The following is a 27437-nucleotide window of genomic DNA, read 5'->3' on the forward strand; positions in this document are numbered from 1 at the left end:
GTACATCTTTTCCTAAGGTGTAAAAATAATTATTTTCATCTCTTCTTAATATCAATAAAAGTGTTCTATTATCAAAGAACTCTAGTCACGATCTCATATGCATTATCTTTTATTGTCATGTTATTTGTATCTACGTAATTATGCCTAGGTCTAGTCATGGTCTAATGATCAGTTACTTCTATAGTCTTCTTTGTATTGCCAAAGCAAAATTGTAAAATTCTAGTCACGAACTTAATGAACGTCTTCCTTAATGAGAACCATAATGTATTTTAAACTCTTTATTTATGGTTTGAAGTAATGATATCACAATTTAATGTTGGTATTTGTGGAAATCCCTGATTGTAAAACTCTTTCTTCTTTGGGTCTTATCAATACATTTTTGTGATTTTGAACTTAGTTATTTGAGCTTCCCTAGCTGTCCTAACTTCCCCTCTTTTTTTCTCCAGCTTACTATGCGCTTACCATGTCATACCTGCTGGAAGAATGGGCCAGTGAACTCTACGCTAATTCTACTGAGATGCTGAGGTTTTGAATTGTGATTATGCTTTGCGCTGTTTTTTCCCTTGTTTGGCCTGGCGCTTGGTAATATTTGGTGTCTGCCACGTAACTATTTTGCCTCGTGGTCTCTATTGTATGCGTCCTTTGGCCCAGGGTTTCATTTCTGCTTCAGCGCACATGCAGATTGCTACTTAGTTTAGCATTCATACTCTATTACCCATGTTATTTATCATCACCGACTATTCACTGAGTTTGTACTGTTTAACACACCTAATCTGGGTACACTAAATGTATCCCCCGTCCCACCATAAAAACCGATACGTAACAAAGTTGATCCGGGAGTATAAGACCACGTGGAAGGCCTTTAAAGCGGTGGACTGACAATATCAAGACCGACATGCATGACCTTGGTTTAAAACTTGAATGTGTCAGCATTAGGACGAAAAGGAGGTGTTACCACAAAACAGCGGACCCCATACTTTGGGATAAATGTTAGGAAAGAGAGAGAGATGTACTGTCCCCCTTTGTAAATACTGTATTAATATCTCATACTTAACATTCTCTATCTCTATAGAGAAAGCCATTGACAAAGTAAACTGGAAACAACTCTTTAGGAACATGAAGAATATAGGACTGGACTGTAGGGACAGAAGACTCATTTTACTCCTGTACAAAAATCAAAGCACAACAATAGAAATCAGTGGTAATGTTAAGACAGCATCCATTAGAAGGGGAGTGAGACAAGATTGTGCGCTATCTCCATTTTTGTTCAACATGTTCATTGAGGAGGCCATATCAAAACTTAGCAAAAAACCAAAGGAATTAAAATTAACGGACAACAAATTCACTGTATAAGGTTTGCCGATGACATTGCATTAATTGCAGATTCAGAGAGGGAAATAAGTAAAATGCTACAGAACATCAACACTACAAGAATCAAGATTGAAACTGAACACCTCAAAAACAAAAGTATTAGTTGTCAGAAATCATCTGAGGAAATACCAATAAACATTAAGGTAGGTGATGAAAATGTACAACAAGTAAGTCACTTTTGCCACTTGGGAAGCATTATCACTCAGGACAAAAGGTGCACCACAGAAATCAGGAGGAGGATTGCTCTAGCTAAACAAGCCTTCAGTAACAAGAAACAGCTTCTGACAAGCAGGAACATTAACATTAAAGTTAGGAATGAATTTGCCAAAATGTTTGTGTGGAGTGTTTTGTTGTATGGTTGCAAAACATGGGTCTTAACAAAACAGGATATAAAATACCTGGAAGCAATGGAAATGTGGATATGGAGGAGGATGCTGAAAATTAGTTGGACAGAGAAAAAGTCAAACGATAGGGTCCTTAAGGAAATAGATGAAACAAGAGAATTGATCAACACCATAGAAAAGAGGAAAACTAAATACCTAGGCCACACACTTCGATATAACACATTCCTCATGACTCTGCTGGAAGGAAGTTCCGGGTAAGAAGGGAAGAGGAAGGCCGAGGAAGAAGTATCTGGATTCCGTGATGGACAGGCTGAATTTGAAAAAATATGTTGACCTGAAACGCTCAGCAGAGGAGAGACAAATGTGGTTGCAGCGACAAGGCCTTGCCTTTAGGATATGAATGAATGAATGAATGAATGAAATGAACTTAACATTCTAGAAGATACTAGCATCTTCTACACATTCTTAAATTTCATTATGTTCTGCTTATCATATATAGTAAAAAAGGAATCAAAAGATCACAAATGCTACACACTACATTCTGAAAGAGAAATCAAGTACGTATAGAAAGAGAAATCAAGTACGTATAGAAAGAAAAATTGGACTTGCTGTTCATCTCTCTAGCCCCCTAGTGTCGGGCTGTGTCCCTTCAACTTGGTGACCTCTCCTGTATATATTTACAGCATCATGCACATCTTGTTGAGAATGTTACCTACCACATACATTAACTCCATTTCTTCATCCATGGCACTGAAAATGAAGAACACACATTAAACATGCCTCCCAATCTATGAGCACTTCACTAGCAGCACATCGTTCACTATTAATGCTCCCTTAATGGACTCAATGTGATACTCATCACGAACGTGCTGATGTGGTTCTCCACATTAAAATTACACTTCGTTATTACACACAGGCACTTGAAATCATTTATGAGTTTAAATCTCCCATTTCCATCTTGATAGATATCAATACATTCTTCAACAATTATCATAATTATTCCTGTGATTGCACTAGTCTTCACCTGATATTGCTTGTAGCTCTTCACAAACAGAAGTGATCATGTAGACCATTGATACTGTGCAGATCTAGCATTTCTCCCGTGTTGATGTCCCCTTGGGTCTTTATCTTAATTTAAATCCATTTACGATGTGACTTTTGTCTGCCATACTCGTTTTCCTATACCGGTTGTTGACATCTTCCATTTTTCCACTCATTCAAAATTTCAGTTCCTTCATCCTTTTCAAATTTCCATAATTCCAATGTCTTATGAGAATGTTTTTTGATTTCCACTCATTCTGAAAACATTTCTATACATAAAATTTCATAAAAAGAGATGCTGATTTGTGTAGGTTGCGACATCACAGACTACACTTGTAGTATTCTCTTACTCCTTGCTATTTAATAACATTATTCAATTCACACTGCCAACTACTTCATAATACTTAACTTTGATTGGGAAAATGACTGAATATGCATCAGAGACTTGGATATTGACAGCAAGAGATGAGAGTAAAATTCAGGCCAGTGCGATAAATTTCCTGAGGAGTATGGTAGGGAAGACAAGGAGAGATTAAGAAATGTTGAGGCCAGAAAAGAAATAGGGGTAGAAAAACTGAGTGATAGGTTGGAGAAGAATATTGAGATTGTTTGAACATGTTATGAGGATGGGAGAGGGAGAGTAGGATACCAAAACAGGTGTTGGATGCTGCGATGGAGGGAAAGGGGGTAAGAGTGAGGCCAAAGCAAGATGGATAGACTCTGTCAAGAACAGTATAATTAAAAGAAGACTGGAATGGAATAGTTACTGAAGAGGAGTGGGGGAAGGAAAACCAGTGATGGAGAAGTACCATCAACACACCGACCTGGCAGGAGTTGATACCAATATAAATGGTCCGTTATTGGACATTATAAATTTTCCAGCTAACTCATTCCTGGTTGCCAGCGTTTCGCTCCAGTGTGCTAAGTTGGGCTTATCAGTTGGTAAATAGCACACCCACCAAGTCACATGACTAGTGCATAGTTAGCTGGAAAATTTATAATGTTCAATAATGGACCATTTTATATTGGTACTATAAATTTACTCATTCGGGACAAATATTTTGGGTTCCCTATGGGAATCAACATCTATATCATCTGATGGCCAGGCAGGCATCAATTTTTGGTATTGAGACAAAATCTCTCATAGTGCATTGGCACTGTCGGTGCAAGTTGCCTACACAGTGGCCTCCATAGTATGCACTAGCCATGCGTCTTGGTGGGTGTGCTATTTACCAACTGATAAGCCCAACTTAGCACATTGGGGCGAAACGTTGGCAACCAGGAATGAGTTAGCTGGAAAATTTATTATGTTCAATAAGGGAAAATTTATATTGGTATTATAAATTTACTCATTCAGGACACATATTTTGGGATCCTTATGAGAATCGACATCTATATTGCCCCCTTTATTGCCAAGCTAAGCCCAGCCAGTGAGTGAGAGATCCCAAGGGGGACCGTTCGTTCGTAGCTTTCTGTTTTCTAGAGGCATTTAAGGGAAAAGGGGTGACGACCAAGCACAAAAATAAATTTTAAAATAACATTCTGACATTTATTCACATAAACACTCTTGAAAACAAAATATCCTTGCTGAATTTGAATACATTTATATTTTCGTGGTGTCTTGACTCTCAATATTGTGTTCACAAGAATTACATGATCTCCGTCAATGCAGACAATAGTTAGGCTCTGAAATCAAATATCATCAAATTGGATTAGTCCTCTACTGCCTTTAAAAATTTTTTAATGAAAATATAACCTGAGCCTCCTATTATTCACAATAGTATTTACAAAATCAGCGGGCAGCTATCTCGTCTATTATTTCAGAAACAAAATTAAGCTGAATTTTCCCTTTTATTCATTAGAACTTTAACACGTGGTCACTGATAGCTAATGATCCCTTATGTTACTTAATGTAGGTAACACTCGCTAATGAAATCAGTAGAAACCCTACTGCTGAATCTGAGTCTACTTTGAAATCACAACTAATTAATTTAAATGAAAAAATTTCTTGGACAGAGAGGACGAATAAATTATCCAGAGCCCAAAAAAGTAACCAGAAATACATACAACAAGAAATGTTTGTCAATAAATACAAAATTGAAACATTATAAGACTGTAGTCCAACCTAAAATAACTTATGGAAGTGAAACATTATTAAAACTAAAGCAAAAGAATAAGATAGACAAATTTTTTAAAATAGAAAGAAGAATAGTAAGAACATGCATTAATAAGAAGTACCAAAAAGAAGGAGAATGGCGCATTATCCCAAATTCAGCAGTATATCAGGAAATAGAACCTATAACGGATTTCATGAGAAAGAAGAGAATATCATTCTTTGGTCATCTGTTGAGAACACCTCAAGACAGGTTAATATGCAGAATTTTGGAAAAGCTTTGGAAACAAAAGCAACAGCCTGTCTGGATAAAAGAAATAAAAGACGACATGAATTAGACATAACACTGGAGGATTTAAAGAATAAATAAAACAAAGTAAATAAATTGAAGAATAGTAAAGTTAGATTCGTACCAAAATGTGGTAAAAGAGAAACAACTAAAAGGGTATTTTCAGAAGAACGACAACGAAGATCAGATAGAATGAAGAAATACTGGAAGATCAGAAAAGGAAAAAACATAAAATATCATAGAAGGCCAGACAGAAATTGACTACAGTGGTCCAGTGCGGCCGTAAAAGTACAATAATAATAATAATAATAATAATAATAATAATAATAATAATAATAATAATAATAATTGTCATTAAATTGTTTGGGTAACATTTACTTCTGTTAATCACACGATCGTGTTCACAAAATTGATGTATTTCATTAGATAAACTCTCAATCTAATCATGACACACTTGTCAAATTACTTAATTGTCATCATTATTACTTGTTACCTCCTTAGCTCACAAGTTAATTATGTCATTTGTAGACATTTAATTTCTATATGTACAGCATTTAAAGTTTTAGAAATCAATTAGAAATCCTTTGAAAAATTTATTATAAATCCACTGAATTTTTTTTATTATAACCAAGTGTAAATTAGTTGAAGACTCATTAATAAATCGCTTGCCTTTGCTGATAAGTGAACTAAACGATCTTTCGTCTGAATCAACATTAAATGAAAATTAAATTCTAATCTAGTCTTACTTGACCTTTGTCTCAACAAATTTTTCCTTTAAGTACACATCAAATAAATTATCATGGTTGCAAACCAACACTGAAATAATCTGTGTCTCGCGATGAACGCACAACCAGATAAAAGCACAATGAACAATTGGACACATGAAAATATTCCTAACTACATCACACACACACACACACACACACACACACACACACACACACACACACACACACACACACACACACACACACACACACACACACACACACACACACACACACACACACACACACACACACACACACACACACACACACACACACACACACACACACACACACACACACACACACACACACACACACACACACACACACACACACACACACACACACACACACACACACACACACACACACACACACACACACACACACACACACACACACACACACACACACACACACACACACACACACACACACACACACACACACACACACACACACACACACACACACACACACACACACACACACACACACACACACACACACACACACACACACACACACACACACATCCACATCTCATTCACACAAGGGTAACACGTATTTTATGTACAATATTTACAAACGAATCCTGACTTAATTAATTATTCAATTATGTTTATCATGCTTAAAGTAAATGTTGTAATTTGTCTAGGCTGATGATGGTCCACAGTGGACCGAAACTAGTACCTTTTAATGTCATTGTAATGTTTTTGTAAAAACATCAAATGATTTTTTAGTATTGATAAGGTGGAATATTAACATTTTGTATTTACTTTAAGCATAGTCTCAACTCAATACAGAACCTAACAATGAAGTTTATTAATTTTAATGTTTATCATGGTCGCATCAATAAGATTCAATAGATGAACTCATGTCTGGTAACATTATCAACTTAATTAGTGACTAGTGATCGAATTAGAGTTATCACTTTGATTGAAACAATCTTTAAAGAACAATGGAGATCCATCTAAATTCCAGAAATTTACTTGAAGATTCCAATAGAATTCAATAATCATCACCATCACATGGGTTAACAAGTCGTAAGTATAGCGTTCATGAGCCTTAATCACTTTATTATTATTCCCTACACTCGTGAAATGCATTCAACACGTGCTCCACATAAATTACAATTCACTGTTCCAGAGACACAAGCAACAAATTATTCAAATAATATCCCACAGGATCACCAATATTCCAGGCACAATTATGAACAGAGCACATCAGATCTCATATATGAGAATATTCTAACTTAGTTTATGGTTCATGACCATTAAATTACATTTTAACCTGGTCTTCTACTTGAAGTTGTTGTATTATTATTATTATTATTATTATTATTATTATTATTATTATTATTATTATTATTATTATTATTATTATTATTATTATTATTATTTCTATCAGTCCTCTTGAAAATGTTGTAAAATTAGATGACACAATCCTAAAGAATTTCAGGTTAACTTAGATGACACTCAATTCGACACTACCTTTCAAAATTAGGTACAACTCCATATCACGATATTTCAAATATCACATCTAAATCAGATGAAGTTTATGGCGTGGTTAATGATTTTTACATGTATAAATCCTGCACTTGAGAATTCATTCAAAAGAACAACTACAGCAACTAATCTAATAGATCTCAAAATTTCAGTCACACAGGTAACTCGACTACCATGCCACCTTGAGAATGAAAATGGAAATAACTCAAACTACTGCAAAACCTAATAAAACTACGATCTACGGAAGAAAGATCATCTAGTTTTACATAGATGAGAAAGATATTAGACAGTTAAAAATGGTACTCAAATGTTAGCTGGTGTTAGATTGCTGGTTGAGGTGTCCATCATTCCGGCATTTCCCATCCATCACCTTCTCCAGCCAGAAACATCTTATGTGTTTAGCAGGTCATGGAGACACAGCAGTAGACATCCCACAATGAAATTACGGTGAATCTTGTAGAACAGAATTCATCTTGAAGTTGACGACGATCCGTTGGGCTGAGTCGTCACCACTTGCGAGTAGTGTTAAGCTGCAACTAATACAATAAGCATTAAAATATGCACACACCAGTCAGAATGTCCAGTATTCGCGTGGAGAAATGAACTTGGATCCACTAAATTCGAAGTACACTTCGTAAAGCTCTATCGTAAAAATGTGCAGTCACTGTTAGAAGAGTAGATTTTCGTCTACAAGACTGAATTAGTTCCCACGTGGTCCCGATGAACAGCAAGTACGTAGTCAGCAGCGCAGAATAAGCAGGAAGAAGAGAAAGATTTAATGCGAGCACGCGGTTTTATAACTTTAGCTTGGGGGGCGTGTCGCTTTTAAAGATGATCATTGGTTCACAGTGTCTCTTGTAATTGGCTGTGACTATTCTAGAAATTTTGTCTCTTGTTCGCCCGCTGATTGGTACATGCGCACTCCTCACTCAGGGAACCAGTCTGTCATGTGATCTACCCCTGCACTCGATCGAAGACGGATCAATACTTGCTCCCTCTGAATTGAAAAAAACCAGTCTGGTGCACTAACACAGCTCTCCAAATGATAAAATCCAACTCTTGGCAAGCAATAAATTTTCAGTGTAGACCTGTAGTAAATGATCTAATAATGACCAAATTTGATGGGGACAATATTATCTGGCAGGAGTTGGACAAGGGGATGATGATGATGATGTATAAACTTTATTTCACTTCTCTTTTCTGTTTATATTTTACATCACTATTAAATACTTTAAGCAGAAACACAAGATTAGAGTATATCTCTGTGCCTAATTGATTATGTACTTTTGAATGCACTACCCCAAACGATGAAAAGATTCTTTTAACTCCTGCTGAAAAAGCCTGTGCTGTAAGTAACTGTTCATACATGGGAAAAAATTATTAAGTTTATCAGTGTCATGTTTTTTTTTATTTTTTCCACCACTCATAGGATGTAACCTGTGATGTGACTTCTTTACCAAAAAGTTACTCTTGAAAAGGGAAGGACTTTGATGGAAACTTGACAGTTAATGGAAGAAGTGAACTTGATGAATACGTTGACTTTGCAAATCCAAATGTTGCTTTGTTTTTTTCTTCAGTTAAATCTAGTGGTGAGTTCTTTTCTTTTGGATCCAGCATGTAAGGTTTATCATGTTATGGAATGGTGTAGACTATACAACCAATGACTCCACGCCAAGTGCCAGGGGGCGGGTAATATTCTGATCTACCGTAAAGGCCAGCAGCTGAGGGCAGATGAGCTTTTGTAGGATAATAAGGGTCCTGAGTAGAGGAAATGATGCTGAAACCCCTTTCCATGGAGGGCCTACTCTCCAGAGGAGCAGTTACAAAGGGTGTCTGTTCTCCATATTAGGAGCAGCGTAAAATTTTCTTGGTGTCAGTAGCTCTAAAATACTTCAGCATCAGACCAAATTTTCAGTTTTGCATCTCATGCACATGGCTCGAAGAAATGTGGTGTGCAATGCTAGGGCATTCCCCCCTCTCAGACGACGCTCATCATCCTCACCCAAATGATGCGAGAAATGAGCGAGGCCTACTCTCTCAAGAAGGGGGTGGGCTAAAGAAGCAAGTCCACCTTTCAGGATGGCTTCTATCAACACTGGTAATTACAAGTGAGCAGGCTTCAAAGCTAAAGCAATTGGAGAAGGTTACAAGTTGTTCTGTCATTGAAGAGATCAAATTGGAATGGCATGGCCATTGTGGTGAACTGCAAGTTCCAAGATAATGTTATGGAAGTCATCCATTTATCTAACCGACTGATGTCAGTCAAGATAAATAGTGGCTCCAAAGCCTTGTATGTAATTTCATGTTATGCTCCACAAACTGGTTGCCCTAACAACAAAAAGGACGATCTTTGGGATGGCCTTGAAAGTCACTTTGCAATCTCTTGAGGACGACGAGCTCTTAATCATTGGTGGTGATTTAAATGGACTTGTTGGACAAGACAGAGACTGTTATGACAGAATCCGTGATGGTCAAGGTTTTGGAGTCCGGAATGAGAATGGTAACTGAATCCTACAGTGGTGTAAATTAAAATATTTTCTTATAATACCAATATAATCGGTCCATCATTGGACATTATAAATTTTCCAGCTAACTCATTCCTGGTTGCCAGCGTTTTGCCCCAGTGTGCTAAATTAGGCTCATCAGTTGGTAAATAGTGCTATTTACCTATTTTGTTCATCAGTGCCTTGCAAGAACACACCAGTTCTACAAAATTTAATAATAATTTACTATCCCATTATTTACTTCTTTTAGACAATGTGCAACAATAAAAAATTTTAAGATTCTGTGAGTTGTAGTCAGTAAACTTACAATAGGCAGTGGTATTTTCAGTTGTCCTGAATCATTTACTTCATTCTGCTTCAAGACAGCAAAATTTCTCAAACTATTATGTATTACAGTAGCCTCCATGGCTCAGGCAGCAGCGCACTGGCCTCTCACCACTGGGTTTTGTGGTTCAAATCCCAGTCACTCCATATGAAATTTGTGCTTGACAAAGTGGAGGCGGGTCAAGGTTTTCTCCAGGTACTCTGGTTTTGCCTGTCATTTTTCATTCCAGCAACACTTTCCGTTAACATTTCCTTTCATCTTGTCAGTCATTAAACATTGCCCCAGAGGAGTGCCACAGATTTCGGCAGCCGGCACAGTTGCTATCCACGCCACTAGATGTGGGGCTTCATTCATTCCATTCCTGACCCAGTTAAATGACTGGAAAAAAGCTGTAGATTTTCACTGTGTAATACAGTATTAACATTACTTTAAAATAGTACAGTTGTTAAAATGTGCATGGTTTTTCATCATCACATTGTGATAATCCTTTGCCAGTCTTTATTTGCCTTAAATAGGCTATATCACTAAAAATATTTTAATCTAGATCAGTGCATTTGTATATATAATTTACTTTTAAATAGTTATTTTTCTGTGGCATAAAACTGTATTGAAACAAGATACTTCCAAAAACGGAAGTAAATTTATGTGCTCTGCCTGCAAAAGAAATTTATTTATTTATTTTATTTATTTATTTATTTATTTATTTATTTATTTATTTATTTGTTTGTTTGTTTGTTTGTTTGTTTGTTTGTTTGTTTGTTTATTTGTTTATTTGTTTATTTGTTTATTTTCCAGCTTACTGATGCTCTCCAAGCTCCAGTAGGTGACTTCTGGTTCTCCTGTAATATCATGGGTTTCACCATGCGTGCAGGATCACTTCGAAATCTTTCTTCATTTTCTGCCAACAACAATGAGAAAGTCATCGTGAGAATAAGAAGCTCTTTAAAGATTCTAAGAACTTTCTTCACTGATGTTTCGGTAATAACTATGCATTTCATGCATGGGCAACAGGAAATTGCATTTGTTGATGTAGATATTACAGTATTGGTCCCCACAAGCAGTATATCAGTCTTCTGTTCCCAACATGCTGTAAACAACACCATGGCACACATTAATCGTTGCTATCTTGTGAAATCCAGCTCTGGAGATGTTCCTGTTGGAACTGATGGTTCTAAGCCATATATTGATGTAGTTATGAAACTGAAGTATATGGGTGCAAATGGTGACAATACGAGATTGGGCCAGGGTGATGTGCTATGTTCCGCAAAATCTATCTCTGATCACTCAACTGCCATTGTGAACAGCGAAGGTGATCTGAACGATAAACGTACTGCTACGGAAGCTCTTCCAGATTGCTGCTCTTTGAAGAATGACTCACTGGAACAGATAGACCCTATCTCTGCCAAATACTATCTGAATCTGGATATTGTCGTGGAAAATATTCTGTTCTACAAGATTCCACCTGAAAAAAATGTTATATTTAGGTATGTGTATAAACTTATACAAATAACCAAAATGCTTAGATTCATGCTTTCATGGCCCATAATAATAGACAGGATAATCGGCAGAGTTTCTGCCAAGTGAGAGAAGTAAACCGTTGAATTTCTTCATTTCGCGAAGACTTCACTCCGCGTTCTCAGATGAGAAACTTTTCCAACCATGACTACTTCTGTTCTAACAATGCTGAAAGGTTTGTACTTTCAATTGTTAGAGCGGTTATAGTCATGGTTGGATGAGTTCCTTCTTATGAGGTACAGAGCAAACTCTTCACAAAATGTAAAGAATTCCTACAGATGACTTCTTTCACATAGCAGAAACTCGAAATATTATCATGTCAAGCAAAAAGTTTGCATAACAATTTCCAGGCATCCTTGTTTGTTTATCACTTAAATATAAGGAAAATCTAATGGTAACGTGTTTATTAAAAATGGATATTTGGTCGAACTGGGAGAATGGTAAATATTGTCATAATTATTAATTAGGTGGAGAGAACTTATGGAATATTTAAGGTCGTTCATTTGAATGGTGCTTGCAAATTTTACGACTTATTGTAGGTTAATAACAGTACTTAACAAGACTGTACATATTCATAAATTCACCTGGGCAGCTGCTCTAGATGCGGATCAGTAGTGATTGATTGAATCATAAATTAAAATTTACACCTACAAAGTATCTAACTATTTACCTATGAACAGATGTAACATAATTTCATCACTGAGGACCTTTGCTGTGTTAGTGCAGCATTAAACCACTAGAAAAAAGAAAAAGAACAATTATTAAAAATTCCCTGTAATGAAAATATTTTTCTGTTTCAATAGAGCATAAATTTGTATTTAATTTATTGCAAGTACACTTTTTGAGTTGTTCTTGTAAATGTACATACAGGCGAGGTTCATTATGGCATTTTATGTATGATATAGCATTACTCCTCCTCTGCGAACCATGTGACCTTGCCGTGGTGGGGAGGCTTGCGTGTCCCAATGATGCAGATAGCCGAGCCGCAGGTGCAACCATATCGGATGGGTATCTGTTGAGAGACAAGACTAACGAATGGTTCATTGAAAGGGGGGTAGCAGCCTTTCGGTAGTTGCAAGGGTTGGCAGTCTAGATGATTGACTGATACGGCCTTGTAATAATACTCAACATGGCTTAGCTGTGTTGATACTGCTACACGGCTGAAAGCAATGGGAAACTACAGCCGTAACTAACTCCCGAGGACATGCAGCTCTCTCTGTATGAATGATGTACTGATGATGGCTTCCTCCCGGGTAAAATATTCCAGAGGTAAACTAGTCCCCCATTCGGATCTCCGGGTTGGGACTACATGAGAGGGGGCGATCATCAGGAAGATGGATACTGACATTCTGCGAGTCGGAGCGTGGAATGTTAGAAGTTTGAATCGTTGTGGTAGGTTAGAGAATCTGAAAAGGGAGATGGATAGGCTAAAGTTAGATGTAGTTGGCATAATTGAAGTACGTTGGCAGGAAGAACAAGATTTTTGGTCAGGCGACTACCGAATTATCAACACAAAATCAAACAGAGGAAATGCAGGAGTTGGTTTAATAATGAATAAGAAAATAGGACAGCGGGTAAGCTACTACGACCAGCATAGTGAAAGAATTATTGTCGTCAAGATAAACACCAAACCAATGCCCACCACAATAGTGCAGGACTATATGCCTACTAGTTCAGCGGATGATGATGAAATCGAAAGAATATATGAGGAGATAGAAGATTTAATACGATATGTAAAAGGTGACGAGAATCTAATTGTGATGGGAGACTGGAATGCAGTGGTAGGCCAAGGAAGAGAAGGTAGTACAGTAGGAGAATTTGGATTGGGACAAAGGAACGAAAGAGGAAGTCGGTTGGTTGAATTCTGCACTGATCATAATTTAGTCCTTGCCAATACTTGGTTCAAACACCACAAACGACGGCTGTATACGTGGACGAGACCTGGAGACACTGGAAGGTATCAAATAGACTTCATTATGATTAGGCAGAGATTCAGAAACCAGGTGTTGGATTGCAAAACTTTCCCAGGAGCAGACGTGGACTCTGACCACAACTTGTTGGTCATGAAATGCCATCTGAAGTTGAAGAAATTGAAGAAAGGAAAGAATGCAAAAAGATGGGATCTAGACAAGTTGAAAGAAAAGAGTGTGAGGGATTGTTTCAAGGAACATGTTGCACAAGGACTAAATGAAAAGGCTGAAGGAAAGACTATAGAGGAAGAGTGGAGAGTCATGAAAAATGAAGTCAGTAGGGCTGCTGAAGAAATGTTAGGAAGGAAGAAAAGATCAACTAAGAATCAGTGGATAACTCAGGAGATACTAGACCTGATTGATGAACGACGAAAATACAAGATTGCTAGAAATGAAGAGGGCAGAAAAGAATACAGGCGATTAAAGAATCAAGTGCATAGAAAGTGCAAGATAGCTAAGGAAGAATGGCTGAAGGAGAAGTGCAAGGATGTCGAAGGCTGTATGGTCCTGGGAAAGGTAGATGCTGCATACAGGAAAATCAAGGAAACCTTTGGAGAAAGGAAATCTAGGTGTATGAATATTAAGAGCTCAGATGGAAAAGGGAAAGAAGACAATGCAGAAAGATGGCAGGAGCATATCCAACAGTTGTATCAAGGTAAAGATGTAGATAATTTGGTTCTGGAACATGAAGAGGCTGTTGATGCTGATGAAATGGGAGACCCAATTTTGAGGTCAGAGTTTGACAGAGCTGTGAGTGACCTAAATAGGAACAAGGCACCTGGAATTGATGACATTCCCTCTGAATTACTGACTGCCTTAGGAGAAACCAGCATGGCAAGGTTATTTCATTTAGTGTGCAAGATGTATGAGACAGGAGAAGTCCCATCCGATTTTCGGAAGAATGTTGTTATACCTATTCCCAAGAAAGCCGGTGCTGACAGGTGTGAAAACTACCGCACCATTAGTTTAGTATCTCATGCCTGCAAAATTTTAACACGTATTATTTACAGAAGAATGGAAAAACAAGTTGAAGCTGAGTTGGAAGAAGATCAATTTGGCTTCAGAAGAAATGTAGGAACACGTGAAGCAATCCTGACTTTACGTCTGATCTTAGAGGATCGAATCAAGAAGGACAAGCCCACGTACATGGCATTCGTAGATCTAGAAAAGGCATTCAATAATGTTGATTGGACCAAGCTATTTATGATTCTGAAGATGATGGGGATCAGATACCGAGAACGAAGAATTATCTACAATCTGTATAAAAATCAGTCTGCAGTGATAAGAATCGAGGGCTTTGAAAAAGAAGTAGCAATCCAGAAAGGAGTGAGACAAGGCTGCAGTTTGTCCCCTCTCCTTTTCAATGTTTACATAGAACAGGCAGTAAGGGAAATCAAAGAGAAATTTGGAAAGGGAATCACAGTCCAAGGAGAAGAAATCAAAACCTTGAGATTTGCCGATGATATTGTTATTTTATCTGAGACTGCAGAAGATCTCGAGAAGTTGCTGAATGGTATGGATGAAGTCTTGGGTAAGGAGTACAAGATGAAAATAAATAAGTCCAAAACAAAAATAATGGAGTGCAGTCGAACAAAGGCAGGTGATGCGGGAAATATTAGATTAGGAAATGAAGTCTTAAAGGAAGTAGATGAATATTGTTACTTGGGTAGTAAAATAACTAACGATGCCAGAAGTAAGGAGGACATAAAATGCAGACTAGCACAAGCAAGGAAGAGCTTTCTTAAGAAAAGAAATTTGCTCACTTCAAACATTGATATCGGAATTAGAAAGATGTTTTTGAAGACGTTCGTGTGGAGCGTGGCATTGTATGGAAGTGAAACATGGACAATAACTGGCTCAGAAAGAAAGAGAATAGAAGCTTTTGAAATGTGGTGTTACAGAAGAATGCTGAAGGTGAGATGGATAGATCGAATCACGAATGAAGAGATACTGAATCGAATTGGTGAGAGGAGATCTATTTGGCTAAATTTGACGAGAAGAAGAGTTAGAATGATAGGACACATCTTAAGACACCCAGGACTTGTTCATTTGGTTTTTGAAGGAAGTGTAGGGGGTAAGAATGGTAGGGGTAGGCCAAGGTATGAATATGACAAGCAGATTAGAGCAGACGTAGGATGCAATAGTTACGTAGAAATGAAAAGGTTAGCTCAGGATAGGGTGGCATGGAGAGCTGCATCAAACCAGTCTATGGACTGATGACTCAAACAACAACATAGCATTACTTGCTAAATAAAATGACAATCGTTCATCAAGCTTGCATTAAAGAATATTCCATAAAATTTGAAACTCTGAATGACACAGCTGGTTGGAAAGCCATTCATATAGGGCAGGGAGAGAGGGAATGCCCTGCCCTAGGTGGTGATATCATTATTATCTCATTGATATAGTGTGACTAACCAGCATGTTGTGGATGTTGACCATCTTAATTGTTCCATTTATTACATAAAATGCTTTTTTCTCTTTTTGTACCTTTCTTATGGGCATGGTGCACTAGTATTCTTCACTTACTGACTTGCCAGCTAATGTAAACACAACATAAAATAGAACTGCATATTTATTCCACACGGAACTTTACATTTTTTTTCCTACAATACTGTCCATAGATAACATTATATAGAAAGGCACTCGATGTATTGGTTTACTATATCCTAAGTGTCAGCTATCTTGTTTTAATTATGCTGCCATGGAAATCATAAAGAAGACGGGCAGTCTACACGCTTTCACCGGCGTTGCCTAGTGTAGCGAGGTCCAACTGCTACCCTCTAGGTTCCTGTGGTGGAGGGATGACGTGGTTCCACCACACCAGCCCCCCACGGAGTCAAGGTAGTCACGGCTGAAAGTTGTCCGGGAACCTAACTCTTCTGCCGGAGCGAGTTGTAGGTGCCAAGTAGCAGGATAGTGGAGCACTTTTCGGTGCTGGTGATGCTGCGGCTATGTCATTGTGGAGAGTGTTCTCTGGGTTGATGCGATGATCATGAGTGGTAATTTGTCCAAGTAAGGGTGTGCTATCATCCATGAGGATTGCAGGTTTTATGCGATCAATGCTGACGCGGACAGGCTCGCCTCTTATCTGCACAGTCAGTGTCCTATCACTTCTATCTAACACTTGATGTGGGCCAATGTATGGCTGATGTAGGGCGCCGCGGACCGTGTCATCACCTAGGTAGATATAAGTACAAGTGTTCAAGTCCCTGAATATGAAGCTGAAATGTTGATCATGCCGTGATGTTGGCAAAGGACGTAGTTACTCATTTGTTGGCAGAATCTGACTACGAAGCTTGAAGTGTCCTCGAGGCGGTTGTCTATCATGGTACAAAGCATTTCTCCTGGAAGTCAAATTGGTTCTCCGTAGACTACCTCTGCCGATGAAGTGCCAAGATCTTCTTTATGCGCACTTCGGATACCAAGTAAGGCAATTGGTAAGGCTTGCAGTTCACAATCTATACAAACCACAAGACCCTGACATACGCCTTCCAGCAACATCGCGACAAACTTCCACTCGTGCAGCTGAACCAGTTATCGTTCATCGCTCAGTTCACAATGGACATTCAGCACATTGAAGGCTCCTCCAATGTAATCGCAGATGCACTGTCTCGCGTCAACGGAATTGCCAGTAGCATCTTGGACTTCTGCGCTTTGGCACGATCATGTCGGGGTCACCAGTTGTGGGGATCACTTCACTTACTGACTTGCCAGTTACAGGAAACACAAAATAGAACTGCATATTTATTCTGCACGGAACTTTACATTGTTTTTCCTACAACACAGTTCATAGATAGCATTATGTAGAAAGGCACTCGATGTGTCAGCCATCTTGTTTTAATTATGCTTCCATGGAAATCATAAAAAAGACGGGCAGTCTACACGCTTTCACCTGCGTTGCCTAGTGTGGCAAGGTCCAGCTGCTGCCCTCTAGGTTCCTGTGGTGGAAGGATGACGTGGTTTTGCCACAAGGAGATTTTTCACTTTACAATAAAAAAGTATTTATAAGATCCTCCTTATCAATACAAATCATTGATGATAAGGAGGATTTTATAAATACTTTTTACTGTAAAGTGATAACCGTCAATACGGAATGAGATTTATAACTTGCAACGAGGAGATTAGCAGATGACACAAGATGTGTATCTAAACATTACTTACGACTCCAAACACACTGATCTATTACCACAAACAGATGAAGAGGTGTGATAAAAATATTATTTTCTAAATATTGTACTGTAATTAGTGTACTTTCCACTTTCCTTATCTTATTGTAGTGTAGTAAGTCAATTTTCCTATTGCTTTTTATCTACATTTTTAATACAATAATTTAAGAAAATGTCTTGTTATTTTCATGCCTTACATTCCTTCGAACCAATCCTTCCAAAATATCATATGCTCTACAAAAGCTATCGTAAGAGGACCACTTTGTTAAATAGTGCACTCGACAATGACCAGCAATCAATCGTAAGCGACATTCATAGCTTTAACATAAGTTCCTTTTCGCTACGATTGAATAAATACCTAACCTAATATATGACAACAAGGTGAAAAATTCATTTCTGGAGTAGAATAAAAACAGAAACTGCCTAAACTGTAAGTATTTGACTCTCTAATCATTTTATCATCTCCTGTAAAATTCATATTTTGTCACTTACAATACTTTGCCTTCTAGGGGTGATATAATCTTTTTAGGACTTCAGAGGGGTGCCATGGTGTCTCCTTCCGGTAGTAGTTATTTCACTGTACAGAATTTTTTGAGGAAGTCGTTCACCTTTCATGCGCTGGGCATATTCAATCTGCCGGTATGTGAGTTGGTGACCAACTGTTGTGGCCTCTATACTGTTTATCCTTGCCCCCTCTAGAACTGCTGTGTTTGGAATGTAGCCATCCCATTTGGCACTCATAATATATCCAAGCTTCTGATTTCATATCAGGGTGATGAACCCAGTTTTCACATCCATAGACCAGGGTGGAAAGGACACCCACTCGATACACCATCAATTTTGTATATATTCTTAGATCTTTATTCTGGCTGTGCAAGTATCTTTGTTTTAGGAATGTTGATGTTTAGGCCAAATCATTCATATGCTCTAATGAAACAGTTAACTGACATTTGCAGCTCATCAGATGTATGAATTGGAGAAGCGTTGTCATCCGCATATTGCAGTTCAGTTACATGGGTGAGACTAGTAAGTCTTTCTGATTGTGAATCTGGCCTGATTGAATAGTCCTCTGTCAAGCCTATATAGCAATAAGTAGGGCTCGGATGTTTAGGAAAAGTAATATTTTTTTCTTTGTCTCCATTTTCTTGCCTGATTGGATTTTGGTGCAAATCAGGTGATTATCGTCACATTGAATTATTTTTATTTGTTATATAAATGCATATTTGGACTATTTTTTGTCGTGATGTCATATTTTGAGCTATTTTCATAGAAACATCATATTTCGGCAGTTTGATGACAACTGTAGCTGTGCAAAATCATCTTCAACTTATTGAATGGGAACTAGTGATCACACAACTGCTTCTCGGTATCACAGCTGCAGTTAATACCAGTGGAATACTCTGCCCCTTCTATCAACATTGCACAGGAATTGTTTTCCAACAGTTTGTCAGAAAGTCGGGCATATATTAAGTCGAACTTTGGAATTATATCAAGTGCAATACTCATTTAGAAGTTGCTAGCTTAGAAATCCATGCAAGTATTGAAATTGTGAGTCATGTGTTGAACTTCCAGTACAACAATCACATGGACTTCTAAATATTTTGTTATCTGGTAATCTTAGCGAACTTCGTACTTTATAGGTATGTAGTCACAGGTGTTTGATAAGTGAATCAAAGACAATAGACTGTGAATAACTGCTAAACTTGTATATTCAGAAAATTAATATGAAAGTAATAATAAAGAATTTAGTTAACAAATATGTATCAAAGGAATTGCCTTTTCAATTTATAACTTATTTTAAAATTGCCATGTTTCGTTGAGTCATTTTTGCATCATATTTTGTAATTTTTACATCATATTTCATCACTTTTGAGGTCATATTTCTTCACCTTTGAGGTCATATTTGCTTGCTTATTTGGGATATTTTTAGGTCTTAAACATCTGAGCTCTAGTAATAAGCAAGTGTAAAAATAACATCCAAGATAGGACGTCAGAAAATTGAGCAGGGGGACATACGAAGGATAACCACAATGACAGGCAAGTGTGGACAAAGGGAGCAAAAGAAGCCTTTCAAGCCTGGAGGAGAATGAGCTTCAAGGACTTCTTACTCACTTCACAAAGAAGACTGTAAGAGGTCAGAAGCTAAAGAGAACAAGGCTACTTAAGAGGTAAAGAGAATTAGATAGAAGAGTAGACTATACATCTTGTTTTGATATAATGTGCTCAATAATTTTATATGCACAGCTGGAAATAGATTTCAACTTTTATTTCTTACTTCTGATATCCCCACATATTATTCAGAGGCTTAACCGTTGTTTGGTATAGTACAATTTTATTAAATGTCAAGTGATTTAATGGAAATTACTTCATTCTGAGCCTGAAAATTCAGAGCTTGCACTTATCTCTAGTACATGAGGAGTTTCTCTAGTACATGAGCACTAGACCCTAAATCCAAGATCTATGAACATGGATGGTGTGCTTAAACAATTTGTTCTGAGAGATGTAAAGCATCCGCATTCTCCAGCTGCTCCACGATATAAAATGTGACTGACTCACTATCTTCTCTGCAGGTAAATGTAATCCTTAATTACTTGGAGATTTTGATGTTGCTGGTCCTTTGTCCAATGCAGACCTCCAGAATTTCATTTCTGTTCAAGTTCAGTTGCATTGGTAGATCGCTGGTAGAGTACCAGTCTCATGATCCCTAGTTCGTGGGTTCCATCCTGGCTGAGAGAGTTGATTTTCAAAGGACAGTAAAAATTGTAGCAATCCATGTCATTGCTCTCGGCATGTTAAAAGATATATGGTGGCACATTCTGTATCATCTGACAGAATTAAATTCTTTCAACCATAGGAACCATCCCGCAGTATTCCATATTAATTACTAGACAGCATCACATGGGGGCGGTAGAACAACACCCATGGTAGCTCCTGCCTGCCGTAAGAAGTGACTGAAAGGGACCCCAGGGACTCTGAACTTGGGAGTGTGGGTTGGTGACTATGGGGCCCTTAGCTGAGTTCTGGCATTGCTTCCACTTACTTGTGCCAGGCTCTCCACTATCGTCTATCCTATCCGACATCTCTTGGTCAACTCTCGTTCTTTTCCAACCCTGACAGTATTAGGTACTGACGCCTAAGGAGTCTTCAATTTTTACGCCCTTCTTGGTCCTTGTCTCTTATTTGGCTGATACCTTCATTTTTTTGAAGTCTCAGAGCTCTTCCATTTTTTACCTTTAAGTAGTTGTAGATGGTAGTTGCCTAGTTGTACTTCCTCTTAAAACAATAACTATCACCGCCACTGGACAGCATCTCAGTTGGAATATCAAAAATGTTTAGCAGGCCACTTAAGTGAAGTTCTGTAACTCAGTGGCTGAGGCTATAGAATTTCTTCTTCTTCTTCTTAATAAATCCATTAGTTATACACTTTATTAGATCCTCCTTTTCAATGCAAAGTTTCCTCCTCTATCTATGACAGGGTCAAGTTTTCATTGACCAAACATGTTTCAACCTATTTTAGGCCATCTTCTGTGGATTTTAACTTTGTATGTACGTACGTTGCACTCAACATTGTGCTTAATTAAAGTTTTTGGACACAGTGTAAGTAATCATAAAAATATTACATAATACACATTCTATATTTTGAGGCTATTACAATTAAAGGGTTCCTGCACAGCTTTTACTTGACTATTGAGGAAACTGTGAAGTTCAAATAAACTGTCCTGTACAAGTATGTGTTTGAAGGTCAAGGATGTGCTGTGAGAGCATAGTATGCTAAATTTTGTTAAAAAATTATTCAAATATAAAATGTACATTCTGTTATTCAAACTGGAGTTTGCACACAGTATTAAAGTGACTATAAAAACATATTAAATTTGAGATGTAGTCTCTTGTCTTGATTATAAAATATAGATAGTAGTTATTCTGGCAGCCAGTTCTTCTTTATAAGACACGTGTTATTTGTTACTCCTTAGAAAATCATCATCATCATCCTTTCATGTATTGGTCCTATAGAAGAACTGTTACGGTCTATACAAAAGATTTGCGTTTTCACGCCATCTCTTCCTGGGGTGTCCCAGAGATCTCTTCCTACTAGGGCAGTAGTTTGTGACTGATTTGGGGATCCTGATTCTGTCCATCCTGTTTAGGTGTTCTAGCCAATTTCTCTGGTATTCATAGTATTCCAATATAGGTCTGCTTTTTAAGATCATTCAGCACTTCTGTATTTCTTTTGTGTTCTCACTTAGTGACACCTGCTGTTCGCCTCATGTATTTCATTTCAGCTGTAGTTATTCTTCTCTCATTGCATTTCCTCAGGATCCATGCTTCACTTCCATACCAAAGTACAGGTCTTACCAAGGTTTTGTAGATTTTGTATGGGTGTGTTTTTGAACTAATGATGGTCTAAAAACTTTATTGATGATTCCCAAACATCTGTTGAATTTGGAGATTTTCTTGGGTATGTCCAGTTCTTTAAAGAAAGACAGTTTGTAGCCGAGGTATTTAAAATCATTTACTTTTTCTAAATGTTGTTTTTTAAGCAGATCTTACTTCTTACTTGTTCCTTGCCACAGGAAGCCGTTATCTTAGTTTTCTCAGGGGATATTTTCATTGAGTACTTTTCTGAGACTAGGTTTAGGTTATACATTGAACACTGTAAATCATCTTCTGAGGTGGCGACCAGCACTAAGTCATCTGCAAATAATTTTATCCAGCTATAGATTTCTGTTAATGCAGATGGAATCATGTCTTGTTTCTCTAAATTCTCGTATGAGGGCATTCATATGGATTATCAACAGGAGTGGGGAAAGACCGCAACCCTGTTTTACTTCTGTGTTTATTGTTTTCCACTCTGATAATTTATCGTTGACCTGTATGGAAATCAGGTTATATTTGTAAAGGTTACTTATGTTCTGTACCATCTGTTGTGGGGTGTGATCAGATATTAAAATATTAAGTAAGGTATTGTGGTTTACTTTGTTAAAAGCTTTTTTGAAGTCCATAAAGGCAATATGTGTTTCTACATTAAATTCCCTGTGTTTTTCTAGTAGGATTTTCATTGTGAAATAGCCATCGCAACAAGATCTTCCCTTTCTGAAGCCGAATTGTTCCTCTCCCAGAATGTTCTCATAGTGTTTGTATAGTTCAATGATGTTGGCATATATTTTATAACCAGAATTTAACAAACATATGCCTCTGTAGTTTTCACAGTCATTTTTGTCGCCTTTCTTGAAAATGGGTATAACTATTGCTTTATTCCAGTTTTCAGGTGGACCTTCTCCTTTCCAAATTCTATTTAGGAACTGGGTGAATCTTTCTTGGAAAGATTCGCATGAATATTTGAATAACTCCAAATTTAAGCCATCTTCCCCAGGTGTTTTATTGCACTTTAGTGTTTTCAGGACTGCAACCAGTTCTGCCACTGTAATGCATTCTATGTGTGGATTGTCTGAGTGAAGTGTCTGAATAGGTGAGACATTCTGTGACAATAAATTTTGAAAGTGATTTGACCAAGTGTTGCAGGAGATTGTGTTGATTCTGAGTGTGTCTTTAGTGTCCCTGGTTATGTCATTTTCTAAATGCGATACAAATTCTTCCCAGTTTCGCCTATGGTATTTGCGCACTTCTCTCTTTGCAATTACTCGCTTTCTGCGGTAGTCTGTTTTATCCTCATCTTTCTCAGTACATAAGTACTTCCTGTAGGCCTTCTGTGTTTCTTTTGTCATTTCATGTTTTCATCCCAAATTCTCAGTCCCCTATTCCTCTGCCATTTCGTTTTGGTGTCAAGGCTATCTTGGGCTGCTTGTTTTAAGATGGTTGTTAGGTGTTTCCATTCCTCTTCAACATTTTCTACCATTGAAGTTCACTGGTTATTTCAGCTAGTTGTTGGTAGAGCCATCTAATACTAGGATCATGAAGAAGTTGTACTATGTAAAGAGAGGTTGTACTTGATTTTGTTGGTTTCATCATCTTGCTGTGCCATCGATGTTTTATTCTAACAGGAAAAATAAATAGGTAGTGATCTGTTTCTAATTCTGGCCCTCAAAAAACTCTTGTATCTAAAACCATCTCTGCTAGTTTGATATTGCAAATAGCATAATCTAGTTTTGATCTCGTGCCTCTTGCCTCCCATGTGTATTTATGGCTGTCTCTGTGATTGAAAAAAATCATTCATTACGTTTAACTGATGGTAAGTGGAGAAGTCTATTAATCTAATCCCGTTGTTCTTACAGACTTGTTCGCCAAATGTGCCAATTGAATGTTCTACTTTCGCATTACCTACTCTTGCATTGAAGTCACCCATCAATAAGAGATAGTCATTCCTATTAATTTAATTCAAACCTGTTGCAGTTTGTTTTAGAAAGCTTCATTTTTGTCTTCTTCACCTTCTACTGGGGCATACACTAGATATTTTCAGACGTATCTCTATTATTCGTTCATTCCAGAAGGTGTAATCTGTAATGGCAGATTTAAACCGTTTATGTATTGTAATCATTATTCCTGCGTCTGCTCGATTTTCGAAGGTTAAAACTGTAGGTAATTTTGTGTCTGTTTTATACCTTGTGGTTTCTTTTTGGTCTCTGATATTACGGCAAATGAGATTTTTTTTTCTTTTTTGCCAAAATGTCATTGAGCTGTTCCTCTTTATGAGCTATACCTCGTACATTCCATGTGGCAAACTTCAGGATGTTTTCTTTCTTCCACTCATTAGCCTTATTCATGCTGTAATACTTCTGTTCAATCTCAAGTGTGGAAGGATTCCAAGGATGCTCCAACTCATCCTTATTGCAAATGTTGGGACTCCCCAGAACCCTAGGTCCCGATGCATTGTATAACACAATGGTGGATTTCTCTTCCGAGGTACCGCATGGGGTAGTGCTTTCTTTAAGCGGTTTTTCCATTCTGCAGTTGTATCTTTGATAGACTTGAAAGCAAGGAAATGTCTCCCCAACTAGTTGCTGGCAAGAAGGAGGTAAGTTCAGTGGTGGGTCTGTCACTTTTCACCTTCTGAACTAGCTGCATGGTACTGCATTTCCTCACTACTGAGATGGAATGCTTATACCGCCATGACTCGGTCCCCAGAGCCTCGTCTGTAAAAGCAGGTTACTGCACCACGGGCAGGTGAGGTTGAGATTTGGGTAGGAGAGGTTATGGAATGAACATCACTACCCCTTATAATGGGGAAGTGGTTGCCTCCAATTCTGCTGTGTTTGAAGTTAAGAGTACTACAATCAATTTGAATATTGTGTGGCATGCTCCATTAGCTGTCCTTGGCTTGTCGCGTACCTAATCTTCCCGATGTGGAGTGTGACTCATTTTACTCATTTTACCAGAAGTCTGAAAATAAGTGTGAATGATGTGTGGCTCCACATCGGGAAGATTTGGTACACGACAAACAATAAGTGATCACTGGAGCTGTCGATCACCAACATGAATGGCCGACGTATCAAAGCACCGGAATGATAAAACCACACTGTTTTTTAACCATTCCATGGACAAATCTTTGTTCATCCACCCCTATTCCTGCACTCTCACTTGCATCCCTGAGGGCAGCCTTTCCTTTGGCATTGTTTTCGCTTAAAAATCACAAAAGGCAGTAGTTTGTCCCCATCAGCAGTGATGCATGACATTAGAGTACAACACTGTTTTTCTGCCCCTGCAGTTCGAACTTGAACGTTTTTTTGCCTGCTTTGTTGACCCAAGTTTCCCCAGGCATTTCAAAATACAGGAGTTTTGTCAGCACTTCCTATTGTTCCCATGCTGTAATCATGTGTCTTTCTTAAATTCAAGACACGTCATTGAAATACGAGCAGTTTCTCCTGATACGTTTTGGGTGGCCGCTGAGCCATTGACTTTCTTCTACGAATCACCGACGCATGTCAGGCCATAAAATGCCTTGCCCAACTGTAACTTGCTTTAAATTGACTTTCAGTCTTTTCCATTCTTTCAGCAATTTTTCATCCTTCAAACTGTAGCATTTCAACTGAAATAGAAAATCCACCTGCTTTTGTTTTATGTACGTACCCCATAAGATCATTTTCCAGTTATGGATATTGCGCTTTATTCCATGAAATGCCTGCCAATTCTGTGACTTTTTACAAGTACATCTTTGACTAAAATCCAACGCCGCACATTCTTTTCATCAGCATCAAACTTTCTTCCCACTTCTCTATTACCATTTTCTTCTGCGTAACACACCGCTTGTAATTTAAATTTTGAACCGTAACTTGCTCTGACATGACCCGTGTTCCTCAATTTACGGAAGTCACCTGCCGTACAAACATTGAATGCTACTAGGTATCGTACTTTCACCGCCCTCAGCCTGTCAGCTAAGGCTGTACCTGATACTGTTAAGGCAAGCATTGAACTCTAAGGAATGTATCTATTATTTTGACCATAATGGCCATCAATGGTCCGTATTGACTTAAATTTGCGGATCTTTAAATAATTAATAACTGTAAAGTATGTGTAACATTGCCATCTTTCGCAGAATGAAACTACATCCTTTGAGTCTACAACAGAATTCATAAAAAGAAAATTCTGCACAAATATTGTCTCAAAATTTAGGTGTGGCTTATACATGCGAGCAGCCTATACATGTGTAAATACACTAAACTGAGTGGTTTTCAGAATGACACCATTTCTATTTGATAACAGATAGGAACATGTGATTGCCTTCTAAATGTGAAGATTACTATCAAAGTGTAAGATGGGTCCACCTATTCAGTACCTATTCAGTTTTATAAGACAGTATACAAACTAAGAGTATTGAATAGGTGGACCCATCCTACCCTTTGATAGTGATCAATTGTCAATACGGACCATAATGAAATTCATAACTTATGATATGAAATGTGAAGATTCTCGAGATTCACTTATTAACACATTCCAACAGTACAAAAGTTATTCTATTGCACCCTTCTTGCATCCAGGTTGGGTCACGTAAAAGAAATCCCGACCAGTCTCTCAGGGTTCGTAATATATTTTTTTATGCGGGATCAAGATAACGCCGATATGCTAACTAACATTTTATCTATCATTAATCATGATGGGTTGCAAGAAGACTGATAATCCAACGCCTTGTTTCTAATTTACCTTACACTACTATCGAAATTATAAATAACATCTCATAAACATCTTAACTGCTATCATTTAAGAAGTAAGTATAAATAACCACCTAATCGATACTTTATTAATGCCTCAGGCAAAATTGAATAAAATTAAAACTTACAGGACATGTTTCGACCACTTAGTGGTCCTCTTCAGCTGTATAAATAAAGAACTGAAAAGAAAAACATTGACAATAAGCACAAATAAAAGTTCTTTGGAGACTCCTTTGATAAAAATGGAGGTCATCAGAATAGGTCATCTTGCCTCTCGTTCTTGTTTGGAAAAGATGTTTACTCTGCGCTGTCTAGAGGGTCTGTCTTTGAGCACGACCTGGTGAAGTAATGATGTGATACAGTTTGACAGTTCATGGAAAGCTCTGGAGAGAAGGGAAGTAGAGTTTTATCGTCATC

The 27437-nt window shown here is 37.7% G+C and overlaps 1 protein-coding gene across 1 annotated transcript in view; it reads left to right on the plus strand.

The window, feature by feature from the left end:
- The window catches only part of LOC136858625 (centrosomal protein of 120 kDa), a 453009-nt gene that overhangs the window by 163746 nt on the left and 261826 nt on the right, over window positions 1-27437 (plus strand). Inside the window, exon 6 of the mRNA XM_068228779.1 lies at window positions 11061-11749. Within this exon, the coding sequence (XP_068084880.1) occupies window positions 11061-11749 (689 nt within the window). The remainder of the gene's footprint in view (window positions 1-11060; window positions 11750-27437) is intronic.

Source organism: Anabrus simplex, chromosome 1 (genome assembly GCF_040414725.1).
Source record: "Anabrus simplex isolate iqAnaSimp1 chromosome 1, ASM4041472v1, whole genome shotgun sequence".
Lineage (NCBI taxonomy): Eukaryota > Metazoa > Arthropoda > Insecta > Orthoptera > Tettigoniidae > Anabrus > Anabrus simplex.